Raw genomic sequence first — 22837 nt, forward strand, 5'->3', positions numbered from 1 at the left:
AGAGATTGGACAAGGGGCATAAAGAATAAGTACAATTTGTAACAATATACATACTAGCAATATTGATTTGATCAACATAGGTCAACACTGAATCCCCAAAATATGTATAATCAATTATGATTCAGTAAAAAAGTAAAATAAATGAAAAGAAATAGGTTCTCTTCTACTCCCAGCTGACACCACTTCATAAGGATGTGGCTTGATCAGAATGTGACATCTCTGTGCCAATACCAAGGCATTCTTCCCCATGCTTGGGCTGGAAGCAACTTCTCATCCAGGATCAGGACTTGGCCCGTGGGGTGTGGTCTGGATTTTAGCCCCTCATACCTCCTCTGCAGTTGCCTTTTTCCAGGGCACAACCTATACAACTGTACTTGGCCTGTACTTGGCCACTCTGAAGCTAGACAGACCTAGGTTCCAGTCTCAACTGGGCCCAGGGCTCTGACTTTGGACAATTGATTTAATGTCCCTGGGCCTCAGTTTCCTCACCAGTAGATAATATTGATAATAATAGAACCCTCTTATGGTATCGTGATGATTGAATGAAATGAGCTTTATAAAGCAAGTGGTCCAGGATCTGACACACCAAAGAGCTTATTAAATGGTACTTAATTTTATTCTTCTCCTTAGGGACGTGGTTCAGGTATTATTTCCTCTAGAAGATGGGTCAGTAGCCTGTGGCCCACAGGCCAAATCAGCCTAATATTGTACCTCCCACAAGCTAAGAATGGTTTTTACATTTTTAAAGGGTCATGAACAAAACAAAGGAGAATATGTGACAGAAAGTAGGTGGCCTCTAAAGCCTAAAATAATTCCTATCTGTCCCTTTACCGTAAAAGTTTACAGACTCCTGCTATAGAACCTTCTCTGACAGCCTGCCCCTCCCCCAACTCTGCCCACCCCCACTTCAAGGCCAGATGATCCTATCATTGCCCCCTAATCACCTTGACCTCTCTCTGTCACAGCCTTTGCACACAAAATTCCCCACGAGACCATCAGCGCCTTCTCTACCACTGAATCCCCTGGCGTATAATAGAGTGTGCACGCAGTAATTCATATTAGTTCAGGGGATGAAAGCAGAGTGGGGAGAGGCACTGAAAAGCATTTTTGCCAGTGTCACTATTTTGCCTAACTCCTGCTGTGAAAACAGCCTGGCACTTAAATTTGGCTGTCTTTCTATGCATTGCACTTTAGTTGAGCAACACCCTTGCCCTGATTTTATCCCAAAGTACATTAGTGTGGACGGACATTCTGACTTTCCCCTGGGCCATCATGGATGAGGTGGACTTCCCAGGAACACATTTCTCAGTAATTCACAACTCCCTTCAGAGAGGGAGCTTGGCCTGTGGGTAACGGGCCCAAATCTGGTAGCCCTTTGGCCACTCCTGGAAAGACCCGACAGTGGCTTGCTTTCAGCCAGACTGCACGAATTCAGGACTTGCTGGACTGAAAGAAGATGTAATGAATGTTTTTGAGAGTCTAAATAAGAGAAGCAGGCGTGACTGTGCCTGCCTGATTCTATTACTTTGAGGCATCTTCAAAGAATTTCTTAAGTCTCTGCTTATTTTTCTGATGTTCATGTTTATGTTGAATTCCTCATGCAGAAACTGGTGCACTGCTTTTACCCTAGAGCTTTCACTGAAATTTGATGGAATTAACCACGCGGACTGTGTTAACAAGATATGCCCTCATTTTTTGATTCCTTATGTACTAACCATGATTTTAAAAATTGATTTTTTGTGAACTTGAGCTCTGCGTGTATGAGAGAGAGACTGATTTGTGTCCTGACTACTTGTGCCCCAAAGAAAAGCCAGAAGAGCCTGCAGATGAAAACATGTAAGGTGAAAACAGCCCAGGAATGTCTGAAGGGAACAGATGTTTAAGGGGCTTTTAGCAATCTGAATTGAGCAGTTTATAATTTGGGGGCAAAAGCAGGCACAGACCTTTTTCGACAGGCAAAGAAAAATCGTTAAGCTTTCTACAAAAAAAGCGAAGAAAAAGGGAAAGAAAAATTACAGTTTATAGTAGGTTTTCTCCAAAGGTTTCCAATGTGTAGGTTGTTTGCAAACATTGGCCAGTGGAGAGAATGGCGGAATATTTGCAAGTCACATTTCTAAACAATTGATGTCAAAGTTTACCAAGTGCTACTCCTCTGAAGCTTCAAAGGAATTGTTCATAAATTCTTGAAAAATAAAATTGCATCTCCTCCTCTGATACAAGTGACCCTCTGCTTGACATCACTCCCTGTGATGGATTGAAGAACTAGTTTGGCCGTGACAACATTCACAGAACTAGGTCAAAAGTTGCTTTCTGGCCACATAATTTCCAGGTGCAAGGTATGTAGTGTTTATATTTAATTGGGAGGGAGGGTCACAAGAGCAGAAGGATTCATAAGTTGTACATCTGAGCAAATTAGTGGGTTTTTTTTAAAAAGTAAACCTTACACATCCTCAAAGGGAGTTTTACTGCAACTGAGCAGATTGCAAACACTACGGTTTGACAGTTGCGAGTACAGATGTATGTTTATAACAAACGTTTCTTCTTATCCAGCTACCTTTGACATCCAACCATAAAGATTTTATGAACTACCCCAAAAATGTTCAATGACAGACTTTAAAGTACTTGCAGAAAGAACGCAGGCATACTTTAGATCTTTTCCAGTGACACATTTTGATCATAGATACAGAATTTTAAAGCTAATAGTGTTGTTGCTACGATGTCAGCGTACCACAGGACCAAAAAGAATGATTTGAGACCCAGAGCTCTTTTCATGAGTGCTCTTGATTTTCTTAGAGGATAATACCACTTGTGGCCATTTTTAAAAATAAATAAAGTTACCAAAAAAATTTAAAAAGGAACGGTTTGTATCATAAATGCATCAGGCTAAAAGCAACAGAAAACCTGACTACAGTGGCCTAAACAAGTGAAGAGGCCTATTTATTTCATGAAATAAGCAGTCCAGGTCTAGCACAGTGGTGCAGTGATGTCATTGGGGATCTGTCTCTTTTCGTCTTTCTCTGTCCTCATTAGCTTAAAGATCTCAACTTGTAGAATGATCCTCGTGCTTGTTGCCTCATGGTCACAGACGGCTGCTGCATCTCTAGGCATTGCATCTGTGTTTCAGGAAGGAGAAATGAATGGAAACTCAAGGCAAAGGACTGAAAAGGGAGGATGCCAGTTGAGTCTGTTCATTGTTGAAAGATTGCCCAAGAGGTCAACCTAGCAATGTTCATTTATATCTTACTCATTTGTTAACTGAATGGCCAGAACTTGATCACTCTGTCTCCTTGAACTTCAAGTGAGTCTAAGAAGGTGAATATTTTTAGCTAGGCATATTGTTACCTGGAATGAAGCCATGATTCCATTAGGAAGAAAGGAAAAATAGATACTAGGTAGACAACATACAGAATCTGCTACAGGAGTGGCTATCGTTTGAAAATAGTTTATTTAGTTGGTAATAGGTTTGAAAAAAAATGATTTTCTGTCTTAAAGATGGGGAGATTGTGGGGATAAAACAAAGCAACCAAAAATACAAAAATAGTGTATATTTATCTTCCAGATATAATATTTCCTGACGATATTAATGCTGGAAAACAATAGTAATTGACTAATCAATCAGTCATTATTATATCCCTGTTATGTATTGGGCTGGGAACTGTGTCATTTCCCATGAGCAGAAATATGCTAGTTTTTCAGATAGGTTAGTAGATTAGAGACATGAGTTATGGCTTGAGTACCAGCTCTGCAATTGATCTTGGACAAGTTATCTAATCCCGCTAATTCTCAGCCTTTTCCTCTTTATGAGACTGACACGCTGCCTACTGCATTAAGAGGGTGATAGCCTTTTCATCTTTAATATGGGAGTACTCATACTCATGGGATAGGGGTTATTTTACAAATTAAGTGACATATTGCATGTAAGACACCAACAAATAAGAGCCCTGAGATAAGAAAAAAATAAGAAAGTTAGACAGTGTGGTCAAGGACATCCGTATCACAAACACAAAACTGGATTGTGTGATGCTGTATCTTGTCATGTCCCTTGAAGGCCACCAAGGACATAATGCCAAAATGTCACTCAGCCAAAGCAGCTCTAGATGGAGCCAAGAAATCATGCCCCAATACACATCTTTTTTATGGCCTAAGTTGGTCCAAGACTAAAAATCCAGAGTGTACAGAGAAAAGGTTGGCGTCTGTGTCCTCAAACAGCCTTCCTTACGTATCATGTCCTTCAACCAGCCCTTTGATAGAGTTGAGCGACCCTCTGTTCAAGGATATAGTCCCTGGTGAAGGCATGGGGTGGAGGTATTTGTGTCACTGGTGGGGGATGAGCCCCTACCCTTCAGCAATGTAGGTTGGACAGTGGTCTAACCGAGACTCTGGCTGGGTGGGTGGTCATTCTGTTACAAGGATTTTTTTACTCCACTGTCTGGGGCAACTGCAGTCAGAAATTAGCAGTAGACTCTTAAATTTGTGACTCTTCCCTTCATTTCCAACTTTATTTCCTTCATCTTATCGCACTGATCTGTCTTAGTGTATACACTACCAGCAAGGATTTTCTTATTGATTAGTTAGGCCCAACTCCTTGACAAGCATGGGAGAAACTGGAAATTTTACATCCATCCAATGGGGTCTCTCTATCTTATAAAGACAATTGTTGCTCTGTGAATTGTCTTCCTCATGCCTCTTTCTATCAGATAGCGAAATCCTGAGGGATAGCAAATATTCATAAGTTTTTTTTTTAATTTATAAATTTCACTATATTTCTTTCATGTTGTAAATTTTTTAGAGTATTATACATGAATTAATTGCCATGAGATTTTCTGTATTACTGTCATTTATAGGATTTCACTGCAGGGTGAATTTTCACATGACTTATAAAGTATTTGTTAAATTTTTAAACTTTCCTGTATTTTGAAAACTAATTAAGTTTCAATCCAGTGTGCATTCGTACATGTTTTTGTCCATCTAAGGGTCAACTGAAGGCTTTTCCACATTCCTTGTTTAGCATTTTTATCCTCGATTAGTTTTTTTATGCTTTTGAAAGGAACTGGAACAAGTGAAGGCTTTCCCACTTTCCTTACATTCATAAGGTTTCTCTGCAGTGTGAGTTCTTTCACGTATTCAAAAGTAACCGGACCTCCCAAAGGCTTTAACACACTGTTTACGTTCATAGGGTTTTTCTCCATCATGAGTTCTTCCATGAATTCAAAATGAACTGGGACAGCCAAAAGCTTTCCCACATACCTTCCATTTGTAAGGCCCATCTCCAGTGTGTGTTATCATGTGTCTTTGAAGGCTTGAGAGAGAAGTGAAATCTTCCCACACTTCTTACATTCATTCATAAAGTTTCTCTCCGGCAAGTTCTTTCGTGTTTTTGAATAGAACTGGGATAACTAAAGGCTTTACCACATTGTTTACATTTGTAGGGTTTCTCTCCAGTGTAAGTCCTTTCATGACTTTGAAATGCACTGAGACAGTCAAAGCTGTCACTGCATACCTTACATTTATAAGGTCCATCTCCAGTGTGTGTTACCATGTGCCTCCAAACACATGCTAGAGAAATGAATGCTTTCCCACATTCCTTACAGTCTTAGGGTTTCTCTCCAGTGTGAGTCCTTTCATGAATTTGATAAGAGTGGAGGTAACTGAGGGCTTTCCCACATTGCTGGTGTTTGTGTAGTTTCTCTCCATATTCATGATTCTCATTTGCTTTGTGTCCAGTGTGAGACGGGATGTGCCTGTTAACAAATGAATGACATGTGCAGACTTTTTCACACAAACTGCATTCACGTGGTTTTACTCCAGGAGGATTTCTCTTGTTCAGATTAAGATTTGGAATCTGGCTGAAAGTTTCTCCACTGTGAGGACTTTCTTTAATTTCACTGTCTTTCTTTACAATATGATTGCTTAGATTTCTGCTGTGATTTTTGTACTGATGCTCAATGTTCTGATCACATTTATTTCCTGTAGAAGACAAGTTTGTAAAGCTTTCCCCCATGACATCTCTGTAGAGTTTTTTCTGGGGATGGTCCAGCATAGCCCACTCCTCCAAGGTGAAATTGAGAGCCACATCCTAAAGGCCACTGAGTACATTTCTTCTGGGTGTCCTGACATCCTGTGGCTCCCATGACCACAGAGGCTATGGCAGAACCCCCTGAGGTTGTTACAAGCGGGTGACATGGGCTGAACCCTGCACCAGAATCTCATATCAGTTTTATAAAAATATCTTTCAAATAATGATTTCTTTTATTTAGTACTGAATGTGAGAACAGTTTCCTGTAAGAAATAGGATTATTCATCTATTTTGGTGGAGATTTGTGAAAAGTCTGTTTACTAGCACCAAGTAACAAATGAAAACAAATAAAAACCAGCCTATAGATACTATGGGAAAGGACTTTCCATGATGAGATCTATGCTGGTGAATTGGGTATAGATTCCATCCCCACATTTGTTTAAAGTTAATTCATTTATGAAAAAGACATACTTGCAAAAAGCCCCCAACATGTAGGCAGTATGACAGTATTTTCATCCGAGAGCAATTTAAATATCTTATTACCATCTCTAGCTAAAAATACTTTATGAATTCTTGTGTGGAGTTAATCTTCCAGCTCAAGTTCACCTTGTTGCTAATTCTCCATCTCATTTCAGTACATAGGGGGTAATGTCATTTTATGCAGAAGGGGGATGTATTTCATCTCTCCTCTTCTCCAGCTATCAGCAAACCATGCCTAGGGCAGGAGGAAGCTGGGGATTTATATATAGGACACACCATCAAATAGACACTTGTCATGTGTTTAGAATGTTCACACTACCTGCACTCTTACTCCCTTTTCTGTAGATGAGGAATGGAGGTTTTCATGGATGGGTGTTTGAAGAATCAAGAACAACATGGCCTTTGAGTGCTGGGGTGTAGAAGGTCCTATTGGTCACTTACCCCATATGCATTCTTCCACAGCCGCCTCCTCTTTAACAGAAATCTGACTTCACTCAAGTCTTACCCTAAGAGGACAATTCCATCCCCAGCTCAACGGTGAATCCAGATTAATATAAGCCTATCATGGTTGTCTCATTTGCTTTGCTAATTGTTGCTTGAAATGTGCACTGGTAGTTTAGACTGGGCCAAGGGAACATGAGGGAAAATTTTTTTCAGGGCCTTCCAGGTAAGATTTTCAGGTCTTAAAGGAGGCACCCAGGAAAGACAGTCTCTTCTTCCCCTGGCCTTTGTCATTGTGCATATGGTAGCTGGAATTGCAGAAGCCATCATGATATGCAAGGAAAGCTAGTCTGAGGGCAGTGCAGACCTAGTAGGATGACAGAGCAAGATAAGATAGAACAAAAAATGGAAGGAATCTTAAAACCTCCATCCCTAAGGACTTCTGTTTTGTAAAAAAATGTATTTTCCTTATTGAGAGGATTGGGTTGGGTTTTCTGTGACCAGCAGACAAAAGCATCCTTGTATTGATGTATGGCGATATGACATAACGCAGTCATGGAAATTCTTTTGCTGTGTTTAAGCCAGTTGTTTATAGATGCCGCAGCTTCTCAATTTCCTGCCATCTTTCTTTGCTCAGTGGGTATGAGGGGCAACACCAACAGCAGCCCAGAGAATTGATGAATTTTGTGTGGTGTGTTTTCCTTGCATATTACACATGCAACACACACACACACACGCACGCATGCACGCACACACACAAATATGAAAATGCCAGGAAGCCAATTCTATATAGCTAAATCAAACATGGAGAGCTAGAACGTTCCATATTAATGCAAATCAGCAAGAATTGGGTAGGTGTACTTGGGCAAAGGGAGAATGACTATCTCTTTGAGGTTATCCAGTTTCTACAGATAGCAATGCTTGGTTCAAATGCCATGTTCTCTGTGAATCTTCCGTAAGTTCCCAAGGCTGAGTTCATCAACTCTCCTGCGCTCATGCCATTGAATTCATATCTTGAGTGGGGCACTGACCACAGGGTATCAGAGCAAGTGGTGCCAGTGTCAGTGTTGGTTCCCTTATTAGAATGTGAGTTCATACCAGGCAGGGGACTTTAACCTTTGCTGTATCCACTCATTCAACAGCTATTAATTGATTGTCCACTATGTGCCAGGCATTGAGCTGGACACTAAAGATACAATAGTAAGGAAAGCAGATGTGGCCCCTACAGTCATGGAATTTAGAGTCTAGTTGGAGATAGACAGTCAGATAATCACAATAATCAATTAATGTCTTGCCACTAATCAAGTGACAAGCACTCAGTAAGAGCTCAATAATTATTTATCGAACTTGGTCACAGGACTTTCAATATTCCACATGGCCTCTTATCCTCCCAGAGGCTAGCCCCAGCATGCACGCTCTTTCCAAGCCTCTGCTTGCATTGTACTTACTGTCTCATTGGCCAAAGTAGGTCATGTGGCCAGGCTCCTTCCATGTGGAAGGAGGTTGCACTGGGCATGGTTATAAAGAGTGTCACTGGGTGGGGGCTGTTACTGTACCAATCTGCCACACTATTTTAAATAGTGGGTTATGTTATAAGAACTTCAAACTCAGCTAGGGAATTTAAACAATGATTGTTTGAGTCCAAGAATAAGTTTATTGCTACAAATTCACACTCAAGAAACTAAAATTTGATTCAAATTGAAAAGGCGTTTCAAATGGAAACTAATAATGTGATTCACAGTGAACAGTGTATCTGAGCTTTTTGTCTTAAAATCTTTACACAGTGCTTCAGTGAGACAGAGGAGTGTTGGCACCCAGGTGTGGCTGTTCCCCCAGCCTTTATGCTACTTACAGTGAGGGCAGACTTCCCTCGTGGGGTTCGTAATGAGAATAATTGACTCTTTTCCCCCCAACATCCAGAAGAGACCATTCTAAATTGAATGGTTGGCCCATGCTGACAATACCTATCACAAATTATGAAACCTCCAATCAATAAACAGAACTTCTCCATTTGCATTATAATGAATGAGTTTTTAGATTGGGCTCAGAGTATAAATTCTTAACTAAAACAAAATAGGACAAATATAAAGAAATAAAGCTTAACTTTAGAGTAGAATCTTAAGTCTTAAAAGTCTCTATAAACTAAATTGTGTATGCATGTTTGGAGTGATAGAGTCAGTTTCATGACTTTCAGTCCAGGGAGCCTTCTAATTCACTGTACTTTTCCTCATGTAACACAACAAATAACAGGTTTCAAAATATAATGAATGTTAACAAAAAATTGATAAACTTCCGTTATAGTCTTAGGAGACAACCAAAAGAGCATCCTTTATAATAATAAGTATGACAGCATTGGTTCTAAAACAACATTTAATAGTATTTTTTACCCCATCAGTCTATCTATTAATAGGCAGATACGCTTTATTAATTGCCTACCATGCACATGATAGACCCGGATGGACTTATGTAGGATTTATGTCTATATTTATTTTTCTTTCTTTTTTTTTTTTTTTTTTTTTTTTTGTCTTTTTCGTGACCGGCACTCAGCCAGTGAGTGCACTGGCCATTCCTATATAGGATCCAAACCCGCGGTGGGAGCGTCGCTGTGCTCCCAGCGCCGCACTCTTCCGAGTGCGCCACGGGCTCAGCCCTTATATTTATTTTTCTATAGATAGTATTAGACATGGAACTGTTTCAGGTAGGAGCAGAGGAAAGGGAGAAAGACTATGGTTCAGATTTGGCACAGCTTCTGGGAAAAGATGGGTTATGAATAATTAGAATACAGGGATGTCATTTGAGAGTTGTGGATAAAAAGAGCTTTCTATTCAGAAGGTATAACAATAAGGGAAAAGATTCTTCAATGACCCCTGTGTGTTTCCTCCTCTAGAATGGAGGAAGGGAGTTCGAGGGGCAGGAGAGATGATGGTGATTAGAAAACAGAGATGCATCAGGCAGAGGACCTCAGGTGGCCTGATGGGCAAAGGCCAGTGCGAATCGCTACCGAGCTCTGGGAGGCTTTGGTGATGTCAGGGAGCTTGAGGAGATTAAAACTGTGGAAAAGAAAAAAGAAAAGATAAAAGTAGATTCATTACATGACAAGCCCAAACAAGAATAGGACAAAGTACAGAAATGCCAAAGGTTTCAAAACAGAATAGTGCCCACCCGTGAAGCTGGAACCCCATGTATCAGCACAAATTACTGGAGCTTTTTCTTTTTTTCGTTGTTAATATATTGTACAAGAAAACATGGTAAAATCTAGTTTTAATTGTTAAGGCATTTCCAGCTTATATCTCAGTAACAATATAGATCAAAATTAATAATTTAATAGCTTCAGGAGAAAACATCATTTATTGGGTCATAACCCAATCCTTCACTTTACAGATGAGGAAGTCTCAAAGGTATGACATGACTGGCTCTTAGCACCACATTGTCCTAGGAAACTTTAATATGAGGATTAGCTGAATGGATCTGAACTGCTCAAAGTTGTGTGGACGTTGAGTAGCAGAACTGTTCCTGCATTCAGGCCTTGCAAAGCCCTTTTTCCATCCTTCGTATGATTAGCCATGAAATAGAAGTGCTGTAAAATCACAAAGTGTGATTCTATTCATCAAAGAAGGTCAATTCATATTTGGCATAATATCAGTGCTAAGGGTCTAATGCTTTGACAGTGTTTAGTATAAATTTCAGTTTCAACTACACATTCAGTTAACCAGCATACCTGTTTTCTAACCAGTCTGGGTAAGTACACATTTACTGTAGTGTGAGCATACTTATCAGGTTAATCATGACTGTGGACTATGGGGGGTGGCCCTCGGCTCACCTGTGAGACCCATGGAAGATACAACAGTACCCTTTGCCCAGACTCCCTTCCAGAATCATGCAGACAAGCCACTCTGCCACCTTAATCCCTCAGAAGGCTCAAGGATTGCCGTAGCAGAGGCCCCTGGGGAGCATTTAAGAGATAGACTCCTGACCCTCACCCTAAACTTTCTGATTCAGTTAGTCTTAGAAGGGGGCCCAGAAATCTGCATTTTTAAAAATTCAAATATACAGCCATTTGGGAACCACTGCTTGTAACATACTATATTAGATAAAATTTTGCAGAGACTTAAAAGCAGCATTGATGTTAATTCTTCCACCAATACCAATCCCCAGAAGAGACCTATAATCATAGATTATGAAAGTCTCGATCCAGACCAAGTTTGCTTTTTACCTAGATAGTCTTCTTTCTCCCCTCCCCATTTCAAACAAGGGATAAGCTATTGAGCTTGTGGATGTCATCTGGTGGTAGTTACTGTTGTGCTCAGGATTTTGGAAAGACTTCTGTTTATTTGGCATGCTCTACACAGGCATGTTGGGCTCTGGGGATTTGTGGCATTTGCAGAACTCACAAGGCAGGCAACATAAAAATATATAATTCATAACGTGAAATATTTTGGAGGCCTCTTCACTTTTACAAATTGGCCATAAAATAGAAACCACAGACATAACATTCGTGTAACCATAGTTGCCAAGAATGAAGAATCATTTAGGGGGAGAGGGGTGGGTAGGGCTTTTGGTGTATACTTCTCTATAGAGCACCCAAAGGAGGAGTAAATATTCTAAGTCTGTGTGCAACTGATAATAGGAATATTGAAGGGGGAGATGGAGATCTTTGTTTGACAATTGGCAAAGTTGTACTGAAGAAAATGAGGGTTTTGAGGTCGATCTTAAGAGATCTTTAAAAGTCTTTTCACAGTCATTAAGTTTACTTTTTAAGGACATTTGCTTCTCTTGATAGACATTCCAAGTGTATTGAGGATTTCATGTATATTTTTCTATGTAACTTACTGCTTCCTGCTTTTCCTGTTCCTAGTAGAAGTGGTCCACGGTATCCCAGGCAGCTGTCTGCCGTGACTGCCCGGGATTCATTAGGAAGAGAGACGAAGGGAGCAGTGCATCTGCTACCTTCTCCCGTGAGCTGTGCTGACACTGTGGGCACTAGAGTGTCATTAGCTCACTGGAATGAGTCCTCAGGAAGGAGAACACGGCTCACTGGCTCCTGTCGGTTCTGCTTGAGCATCCCGGGGACTTGGGTAATGGCTGAGTTGTGGCTGGTGAAGATGGTTGTGATAGTTGACTGTTGAAAAATAGCGTATTTAGTGAGATTGGATACATGCAAGACATAAAAAAGGAAATAGTATCTCTGCCACGGAAGTCAAACTGAAAATCCTCTTCACCATTTGTATTATTGTATGACGGGGTCAGGAGAGCTGAGAGCTGGACTTTGGTTGTTATGTGCCACTTTTTAGCTTTGTGACCTTGAAAATGCCAGGTGATCTCTCTGGGCCTCAGTTTACTCATCTAAAAATAATTATAATATCTACCTCAGGGATTTTGAGAGGACAAAATGACATAACATAAAGGAAAGTTCTAGCCAAGTCAAACAAAGATTGGGCTCGGGTAGAGATGACAGAGGATGGGGGTGAGGGGACATTGGGAGGTTGGAAATTGAAATGGATGGATTGTTCTAAATTGCTTCTGGACCTCGAACCCCCTTGTTCTGAGAATCTATATGGGTAAGAGGGGGCACACAGGGGAGTCACTTAGTTGCTATTAATGATGCTTAAGCCATTTGATAATTCAGACTCTTAGAGAAATGCATAGCTAGAGTAAAAGACAATTATGCTCTTTAATTTAGCATAACAAGGATTAAGAGTTTACAGGGCACAGAGCCTATGACAGAGTCAGCCCTCTATAAAAATCAGTCACTTTTTTCAGCATTCTCCCAGAAAGTACACTTCAAATAAAAGATGATGATGATTTTTAAGTAGACCTTCAGAAGCAAATCTAGAGTTTTAACAAGTGCAGGGTGAATCAACTTGTTCATTTTAATAGCTTATCCAACATCAGCACATTGATTTAGGCTGTCTAATTTGCCAATTTTCAGTGCATTACATAAGTTCTTTTAGAAAATGATTTAAAAGCCCCACCCTAAATCTGAGAGAGGTTTATATTTGTGGTAATGGATAATGCGTCTTTAAAAGTCACAAAATTGATTCCAGAGACTTTGCATTTCCTAGCTGTCTCTTCATATCATGTAAGTACATATTAGTGTTTAGAGAAATAAAAGAAATGGAGTTGCAACAGGGATGTTACACTCTCCTTTCTTTTCAATTATTATTGTAGATACAACTACAGGAATGATGCAGGGATTTTCATACTTATACAAGTGTTCTTTTTAAATAACGAATATTTATAACCATTAGTTGGGAGCTTACCACAAGACCAATAAAAATTTCAAATTCACATCTTTTTAAAAATGAATTAACCAATAACCTAATCGTAAATAGCATCTTTGATTATTAGTGAAAAGAATGAGATAGATACTAAGCCTTCTGCCAGCAATTCAGGAGAAATTAAATGATTTCAGCTAAGTTTTCTAGGTAAGTGCATCAGTACTTCATTGAAATCTTCTAAGATGTACCTGCTCTTACAAATAAAGCACTTACCTATGTAGTAACTCACATGTGTAACAAATTCTCCCTTCCCGTTCAGTGCTGTGCAACAAGACAGGAAAAAAAATACATCCATTCCAATTGTTGAACAGTTTATTTCTTTTTTAAAAAATATTTTTAACATTTGTACATACTTGTGGGGTACACTATGTTGTTTCAATACATGCATATACTGCACAATGATTTACGTAGGGTAGATAGCTTGGTTTTGTACCCAGTAGTACTGAACAGTTTACATCTATGGAGAAATTAAACTTTGTGTTTATGTTGGCAGCTTGTCACAACAATAGTTTATACCCCAGCCAGTTATCATGGATAGTCCAACTTATAAATGCTATTCATATCATTACATTAAACATGAAGCCTAGTTCAACCGTCCTGGGCCATAACCTTATACCTAAAAACATAATTGATTTCTCTGAATATCTGAACTTCTACAGTAGTTGCCAGAGAACAGACTTCTGGGGAACTCACTAACTAAATCATAAGTAAAAATGACCTGTTATAACAACTATCTTTTTATGTCGATGACTTTTGTTAGCATTTGGTCAGAAGGATGAGCTATATTTGGAGATTTTCTTGGTTTCACATTTTAGCAGAATCATTGTGTTAATGAATGTTAAACAGCACCTTAAATTCCTTATGGCAGCCAAGAATCAGTCTTTCAAGGCCCTTTATATACAAGGCAAATTCAAGGCACTGTGAGGACTCGTAATAGAGGATACTCACTGGCCGTAAAAAAACAAAGTATTGCTCATAAGAAAAATATAAGGAAGGATTATATAAAAATGGTACATGTCCAGTGATTGGTATAGATATCTTACTGCAATGACAATTAGCCTTTAAGCTCCAAACTTTTGAATGCTACTCTGCACATGAGATATTTCAGAAAAATAAGTTAATCTATAATTAAAAAGGCAAAATTTCAAATGGCATACTATAGGCAAGTTTGGGGTATATTTATGTTTTTATAGTATATTGTATTCTTTAGCTTTGGGCCTTTTTATGACCTTCTGTTATGGCTATGTGCTGAGTGAAGGATTCCTTTGATTATCATTTGTCAGTTGTTGGTCACTGCTGAGCATTCAAAGTGAAAATAATATATTGGGGATATAAATATTTAATCATAGATACTTTTCACAATAGTTTCTCAGTATATCAAAATCATTGTCACTGAGCAATTAGAAAAGAAGAAGAAATAATAGGCATCCATATTGGAAAGGAAGTAAAACTATCTCTGTTTGCAGATGACATGATCTTGTATATAGAAAATCCTAAAGAAACTACACAAAAAACTATTAGAGCTAATAAATGAGTTCAGCAAGACTTCAGAATATAAGAACAATATAGAAAAGTCAGTTCTATATCTGTCAGTTAACAATCAGTCCAAATTGAAATTAAGAAAACAATTCCATTTGTAATGGCATCAAAAAGAATAAATTCAACAAAAGGAGTATAAGGCTTGTACACTGAAAACTACAACACATTGATGAAAAAAATCAAAGGAGAATTAAAGAAGTAGAAAGACATCCCATGTTCATGGATTGAAAGACTTAATATTGTTAAGGTGACAATAGTCTCCAAATTGATCTGTAGATTCAATGCAATCCTTGTAAAAAAATCTCAACTGCCTTTTTTGCAAGGTATTGGCAAGCTGATCCTAAAATTCATAAGGAAATGCAAGGGACTGAGAATAGCCAGAGCAATCTTGAAAAAGGACAAAGTTGGGAGAACTCATCCTTCCCAATTTCAAAACTTATAACAAAGCTATAATAGTCAAGACTCTATGATACTGGCATGAGGATAAACATATAGATCAGTGAAATAGAATTGGAAGTCCAGAAATAAACCTGTACATTTACGGTTAATGGATTTTTGACGAGGGTGCCAGACAATAAAATGGAGAAAGAATAGTCTTTTCAACAAACAGTGCTGGAGCATTTGGATATCCACATGGAAAAGAATGAAGTTAGACATCTAGCTCACACCATACACAAAATTAACTAAAAATGGATAAAAAATCTAAAGCTATAAAACACTTAGGAGAAAACATAGGTGTATATCTTCATAATCTTGGATTAAACAATGATTTCTTAGCTATACCATCAAAAGGAAAAACAACTAAAAAAATTAGATAAATTGGTCTTTGTCAAAATTTAAAACTTTTGTGCTTTAAAGGATACAACAAAGTGGAAAGACAACTCACATAATGGGAGAAAATATTTGCAAATCATGTATTTGCAAATCCATAATATACAGACATTCCCTGACTTATGATGGTTCAACTTAACAATTTTTCAACTATACCATGGTGTGAAACCATCACAATTTTGATGTAATGTACAGTATTCAATAAATTACAAGAGATATTCAAAGTGCTATTATAAAACAGGCTTTGTGGTATCTGTTTTTGCTCAACTTTAGGCTAATGTAAGTGTTCTGAGCATATTTAAGGTAGGCTAGGCTAAGTAAGCTATGATGTTCAGTAGGTTAGGTGTATTAAATGCATTTTTGACTTAGAGTATTTTCAACTTACTATGAGTTTATTGAGACATAACTGCATCATAAGTCAAGGAGCATCTGTATATAGAACTCTTAAAACTCAACAGTAAAAAGACAATTTTAAAATAGGCAAATGATTTGTATAAACATTTCTTCAAAGAAAATATACAAATGGCCAATAAGCACATGAAAAAATGCTGAATATTATTAGTCATAGGGGAAATGCAAATTAAAACACAATGAGATACCTTTTCACACCCATTAGGATGGCTATAATTTTTTTAAAAAGGCAGTAATGTGTTGGCAAGGATGTGGAGATATTGGAATCCTCATACATTGCTGGTGGAAATATAAAACAGTGCAGCTGTATTGAAAAGTTTGGCAGTTCTTCAAAAATTAAACATAAGGTTACCATACAATCCAGCAATTCCACTCCTAGATATACAGTTGTCCCCTTATACTCAGTTTCACTTTCCATGGTTTCAGTTACCTGTGGTCAGCTGAGGTCTGTATATATTATGGTATGTTGAGAGATCACGTTTACATAACTTTTTATTGGTATATTATTACAATTATATATTGTTATCATTGTTGTTTTTTATTAGTTATTATTAATTTCTTACTGTGCCTAATTTATAAGTTAAACTTTTTTATAGGAAAAAACATAGTATACTCATATATAGGGTTCGGTACTATCCCCAGTTTTAGGCATCCACTTGGGGTTTGGAATGTATCCCCCTTAAATAAGGGGAACTATTACATACCCCAGAGAATTGAAAACACATGTCCACACAAAGACTTCTACACAAATGTCCATAACAGAATCATTCACAGTAGCCCAAAAGTGGAAACAACCCAAATGTGCATCAACTGGTGAATATATAAACAAAATACTGTATATCCATACAATGTGATATATGAAAGAATGAAGTATTGATTCATACTACAACGTGGCTGAACCTGGAAATACATTATGCTGCGTAAAAGAAGCCAGGCACAGAAGTTCACATATTTTATGATTCCATTTGTATGAAATGTCCAGAATCCTATAGACAAAACCCTAGAGACAGAAAGTGGATAAATGTTTTCCAGTGGCCGGAAGTAGTGGCAGAAATGGAAAGGGTATGAAATTTCTTTTGGGGGTGATGAAAACGTTCTGGAATTAAATAGTAGTGATCACTGCAGACTTTGTGAATATACTAAAAACCACTGAATTATATATTTTAAAAGAGTGGATTTTATAGTATGTGAATCATATCTCAATTTTTAAAATTACCATATTTTTTCTTGATAACTCGACAAATTAAGTTGTTCTCATAAAAAAATAACTTGCAAAAAATATTATCGTTAAAGCATGCATTTATATATTTTATTCCTAAGAAGAAACAAAAGAAGCTTGGTAATTAATCTTGCCCACTGCATGAAATTTTACCAGCCTTTGGTACCAGTACAGATGGAGAGAGAGCAAGAAAAGCATGAAATTTTACCAGCCTTTGGTACCAGTACAGATGGAGAGAGAGCAAGAAAAGCATTTCAGTCTGGTTATACTTTGAAGATAAATAATAGTTCATCACTTCTGTTCTCTCATTAACCTGGTATATATTTTTCTCATTTAGATTTATCAAACATGTATTGTCTGAAATTGAGGGGAGAATCGTAAGTACTTCGGTACAGGCGTTTCACGGTTGCTCTCTCGTTCTTCCGGCAGGTACTACCTTTCCCGAGCCAGGTGGTATACAACAGAGTAGGCAAGTGTGGGAGTCGCACTGTGGTCTTGCTCCTGAGAATCTTGTCAGAGAAACACGGATTCAATTTGGTCACATCAGACATTCACAACAAAACCCGGCTTACTAAAAATGAGCAAGTAAGTGGATTTTGCCCATCATTAAGTTGTATTTTGCTTCAACTCACTTGTGTAATTACTGGGTACCTTATAGGACATCCTTCAGGTTCCTGCAAATGCATACCAGAGTTTCAATTTCATGCCGTATTTCTGCCAGAGTGTGGAAGGAAATTTAAGTCAGGGTTCTGCAGGAATTCTGTAAACCATGAATTACCCCTGAAAGGATACTTTTATTAAGACGGATGGAGGACAATGTACACTTGTCGTTGTCTATTTAGGTAAAATTAGCAATACAGACATCTCAGAGAGTCATACCTCTGAGCTGTAAATAATGCTGACATCTTCACAGCCAAAATGAGACCATTTTCTTTTAATGTTTCTTCTTCTGCGTTTTTTCACCAGTGTCCTAAATCTTTACAGCCATGGTAAAGAGAAAACCCTCTTTGGGCCAGGAATACAGTTGATTGATGGGACATGTGAGCTTTCTGCTATGGTAAGCTCAGAGGATGTGAGGCTTCAAGAGCACCACCTGGAGTATTCAGTGGTTAAAAAAAAAATAATTACCCCCTTCTCAGGATCAATATTGCCCTAAGATAGCAGAGCCGTACAAGTGGACATGCTGGTGGCAAGGTAGGGGTGCTGCCCTTTGTAAACCTGCACAGAGGTAGGGGCAATAGTCTCGGTGGAGGTGCTTCGCTAATGTAGAAAAGTTAGACATCGTGTTCTCATGGTCATTTTACAGGGTCAAGTTTCTCAGCCTGGTCTCCAGACGTTGCTTCTGTCCTCTTAGATACTTAGGGTGAGCACCCACCCAGTGAGTGGTACAGTGGGGGAATTAACAAGGCATGTGGCTTCCTATCAGATTGAGATCATAATTATGAAAATTTCCACCCAGGTTCATTTCTTTTGGACATAATCCTCACCTTTGAGACATTCAGAACCTCCGGAGTGAATCTCATTCCTAATTTGCTAATCCCATCTTTCTCTTCCATCTTGAGGGAAACTGGGACTGTTAGGACAGTAATACAGCCAACAGGACTTGTCCTAAAGCCAGTTTTGTTTAGTGTCTTCCATAATATAAAGATCAAAATGCCAGTTCCTTTGAAAACTTCCATTAAAGAGTCTCGAAGTAGCAAGTTTAAATAGTCATTACCAGTACCAATAGTTAATCATCATCATCAACCAGCAAAAAATATTTTGAGGTTACAGTTTAATAGTAGCCTCTCCAAAGAAAAAATTATATTTGGTGACATTTAATGATATCACATTTTATGCATAACTTTGTTTAATAGGAGTCGATTCTCTTTGATTTCCTTGCTTGAGGGAAAAGCTAATATGACTGGATGGGTTATGCCCTTTTAACCACCTGAAAGAAAATAACTACAAATAAGTTGCCTGTGTTATTGTAATTTTATTATAATTATTAAATTTGGTTTTGCTTTGATTCTAAGTCTTAGTGCCTGCTTATCAGATTATATTTAAATATTCCTATGTGTGGAAACTATGCTCAGCTCTCAGATGAAACTAGATTTTAGTTTCTACTGCTGAAGACAGGGTGCAAACAGCCTGGACAGAGCAGGACAGAGATAACTACAGGATTAGACACTGGGATGTTCAGCATTGTCCTAGAAGAGAGAACAAAAAACATAATATTTAATCATGCTTTGGGATTTCACATTGATAAACCTACTTTGTTTCCTATGAGGAGCAAACAAGAGAAAGTAAAATACAATTGTAACTGTGAATGGAATAATTTAGATTAAAAATTAACAATAATTTATTAACAGTGTATAGATTGTTAGATCTGGAAAGGGTTAAAAACAAAGTCTTCCTTCTCCTGTAAAATATAGGTTAGCTCTCATCTGTTTGGAATGGTTGGCTTGTCTGGAAGCCAGAGAATAGACTAGACAGTCTTTTAAGGTTCTTTCCAGTCCTGTGATTCTGTGATATATTTATACAACTTCTAGCATCATCTGTGTATTGTGTAGTCGAAACATCTGATTCCTGTGGTCAGTGTGACCTAGAATATATATCATTACTTAGTTATTACAGATTCCTATTAAATTATAAAGCAAGTTTGTAAACCTAAGGCAAAGGTAGATAAGGTAGAAAAACAAACACACAATTTTGATGTAAAAACAAATGTAACGACAGTGACCATCACCACTCTGCAGCCCCTCATTTGCTCTGGCATGCAGAGACAGTAGCCAGGAAATGATATGACAAGGGGCCATGCTTGAAGTAGTCCAGCAATGTTTAGAGAAACTCTTTTCTTTGTTCTGTGTATCCCTTTTGCTAAAGTTTCAAAGTGCATAAAACAAGCAGAGAAAAAATATTATTATTTTAACTTAATATATTCAAGAAATAATCCATGGTATAAATAGCTCCTCTTCTTGGTAATATATTAAAGGAATAAGGGGGAAATGATTTAGGAGACTAGTTAAAATTTTATAGTTGGTGGTTCTCACCCTTAAACAGTACAACTCTGAAAACGTGTTGCCATGGAAACATTGTTCTCTAGAGTTAATAACAATTCTGCTTCAGGTGCAGTAGGAGTTAAACAGGCTCTTGTGGGCTGGACTCTATCCATCCTGTAGAACATTATTTCTCTATGAGAAAATGGGTTCCAAGTTCCAAACTACTGACTTACAAATGAACTTTAGAATAGCAGTCATGTATAAGACTGGAATTATCTATACCATTTCATTCATGCACAAAGCCACTTCTCTAGGCGAGCGTCAAATTCACACATACCTTTCTCCCTGGAGGGTAGCTGTCATCACACACACACACCCATGCACGCACGCATGCATGCACACACATGCACACTCACAGTCCTAAATTTCAAAAATCTATTTAATGAAACAAGACACCAAAGGGATTACTAAAAAGGAAAGAGAGCGTGAAGACACCAAATGTTAGAATGCCTGTAAAAGTCCCATTACATCTGCCCTTATAGAAATAGAAACACCTTTGAAGTTTATATTTTGGAAAATGCCTCAACAGAAGACAGCGGACAGCTGCTGTGCATGGCGTACCATGCAAGCCCCTGATGACATCATTTCGTTTATGCTCTGAACTAGATTTCAGTTTCTTGGGCTAACTTATATGATCTCTTGGAAAATGGAGATTGTATGCAGTTTTTGAAAGATAGGGACACTTTTCCCAGAAGACATAGGGTGCGATTGCCAAAAAAACTTCATAACCATTAGTGTTAATGGTCTGACACTATCTTTCAGAACATTGCTGAAGTACAGTAAAGGTCACTGTGACACAGGCATACCACAGACATAAGAATCCACAATTATTTCATCCTTATTGGAGAAGGGCAAAAGTTGTTGGCATATGAGCCTAATAAAAGATTGAGAAAGCAAATAATTTTACTCTTTCTATTTATACTGAAACCGAGGATTACAAATTGGAAACAGCACCTATTACGAGCTAGTTCTTTTCCTTCATTATTTAATTTAACTCTTTTGGGCCTAAAAACATACCAGCATGTGGGTATGATTCCCTATTTTGTGTATGAGAAAACCAAGACAACCAGATTGTCACTTTCCAAATATAATATGATTATCTGTGGCACCTGGCCTTGAACCTAGGCCCTCCTGAAGCCAAAAGCCATTCACGTAATGCGGTGGTTATCCTCTCTGGCGGTACAACAGAATCTCCAGCAGGGCCTTTTAAAACCTAAAGTTGCAGTGGTCCTTCTGGTGATTCTGGGGCAAAGCCCAGAAAAGTTTTTTTTTTTTTTCTAATTACGATGCAGTCAGGGTTAAGAAGCCCTGTCAAACCCATCATGTCAGCATTTTCCTATGCATGTTTCCAAGAATCTTAGTTTCTAAGACAATGAAAAAGAGAAAATACCATGGTTCAATAAATTTGGGAGATGCTGTGCTCTTAGTCCCCCTCTAGGAGATTCGTGATTATTTGCATTTTAAAGACCCTGAGAATTAAACAGATTCTTTGTTTTTAATTTTGTTTTTATCTAGGTTTCACCTTGTGTTTCCCAGTCTTTGTTGGTTAGGGGACTCTTCGTGAGTGTTTGTGACCCACAGAACTCTACTTCGTGGTTTGGGAAGTACTGGACTCAGGTACACCCTTCCACCAGCCATGCCAGGACAGGCTGCTATTTCACTGTGAACTTCTGCTCTGACTCTGTTCAACAGCTATTCCAATGATCATAACATTGAAGGGTATTCAAAGGGTGGGGGAGACAGCAGTCCTGTGCCCATACGCTTTAGATGACTTCAGCCTCTTGGAAAAACCAGTATTCCTTTACAATGTTTCAAAGTTCCTCGTCCCATTGCTCTTGCCCACTGCAGATTCCAAGTATGAAAGGTGACTATAAAAAAAACACAGAAAGTCTCACCTAACTCTGAGGCTTCCCTACTGCATGGTCATCTGGCTTCTGTTTAATCGAGAAGGTTCACTTATTCATTTTTGACGCAGATTTCTCTGGTGTTTGTTCATTCATTTTGATGGACATTTATTAAGGACCTACTATTAATGCTGTATATTGAGCACCAGCCACCGCACTCGATGTTTGAGCAACTTATTTGTAATCCTCGAAGCATCGTTATCAGGAAGGTATCATCACCCCATTTTTTAGGGAGGAATGTGTGTATGGGAAACTAACTCACATGTAATATAAATCAAGAAGAATGTGGAAGAATAGACTTGAAAGCGACCTGGAGTCAAATCCTGGAGAACTTTGAATGCTCAACTTAAAAGCTGGAACTTTATTCAGTAGACAGTGGGGAGCCACTGAAAAAGTGATTCTTAAATGTGAAGGGCATCAAAATCTGCTGGGGAGCTTTTTCACAATATTTGCTTCCAGATTCCACTGCAAAATACAGAGTTAGTTTCGTATGGGTAGAACCTAGGTATTTGTCTCTTTGGGGTAAAAAAAACTCCAAGGAGATTCTCATGCACCACTTTAGTGAAGAATTATTGCATAAAAGGCTCTAATTGTTAGAAAAGTTATCCTTTTATTAAAATGAATCCTTCACTAAGCAAGGAAAATTCCTGTCACCTGCAAATCTCTCAGGTCTCTGA

At 38.3% G+C, this 22837-nt stretch overlaps 1 protein-coding gene across 1 annotated transcript in view; it reads left to right on the top strand.

Moving 5' to 3' along the window:
- Positions 1-22837, top strand: part of UST (uronyl 2-sulfotransferase) — a 276233-nt gene that overhangs the window by 143162 nt on the left and 110234 nt on the right. The window contains exon 3 of the mRNA XM_063097233.1: positions 17645-17800. Within this exon, the coding sequence (XP_062953303.1) occupies positions 17645-17800 (156 nt within the window). The remainder of the gene's footprint in view (positions 1-17644; positions 17801-22837) is intronic.

This window comes from Cynocephalus volans, chromosome 5 (genome assembly GCF_027409185.1).
Source record: "Cynocephalus volans isolate mCynVol1 chromosome 5, mCynVol1.pri, whole genome shotgun sequence".
Lineage (NCBI taxonomy): Eukaryota > Metazoa > Chordata > Mammalia > Dermoptera > Cynocephalidae > Cynocephalus > Cynocephalus volans.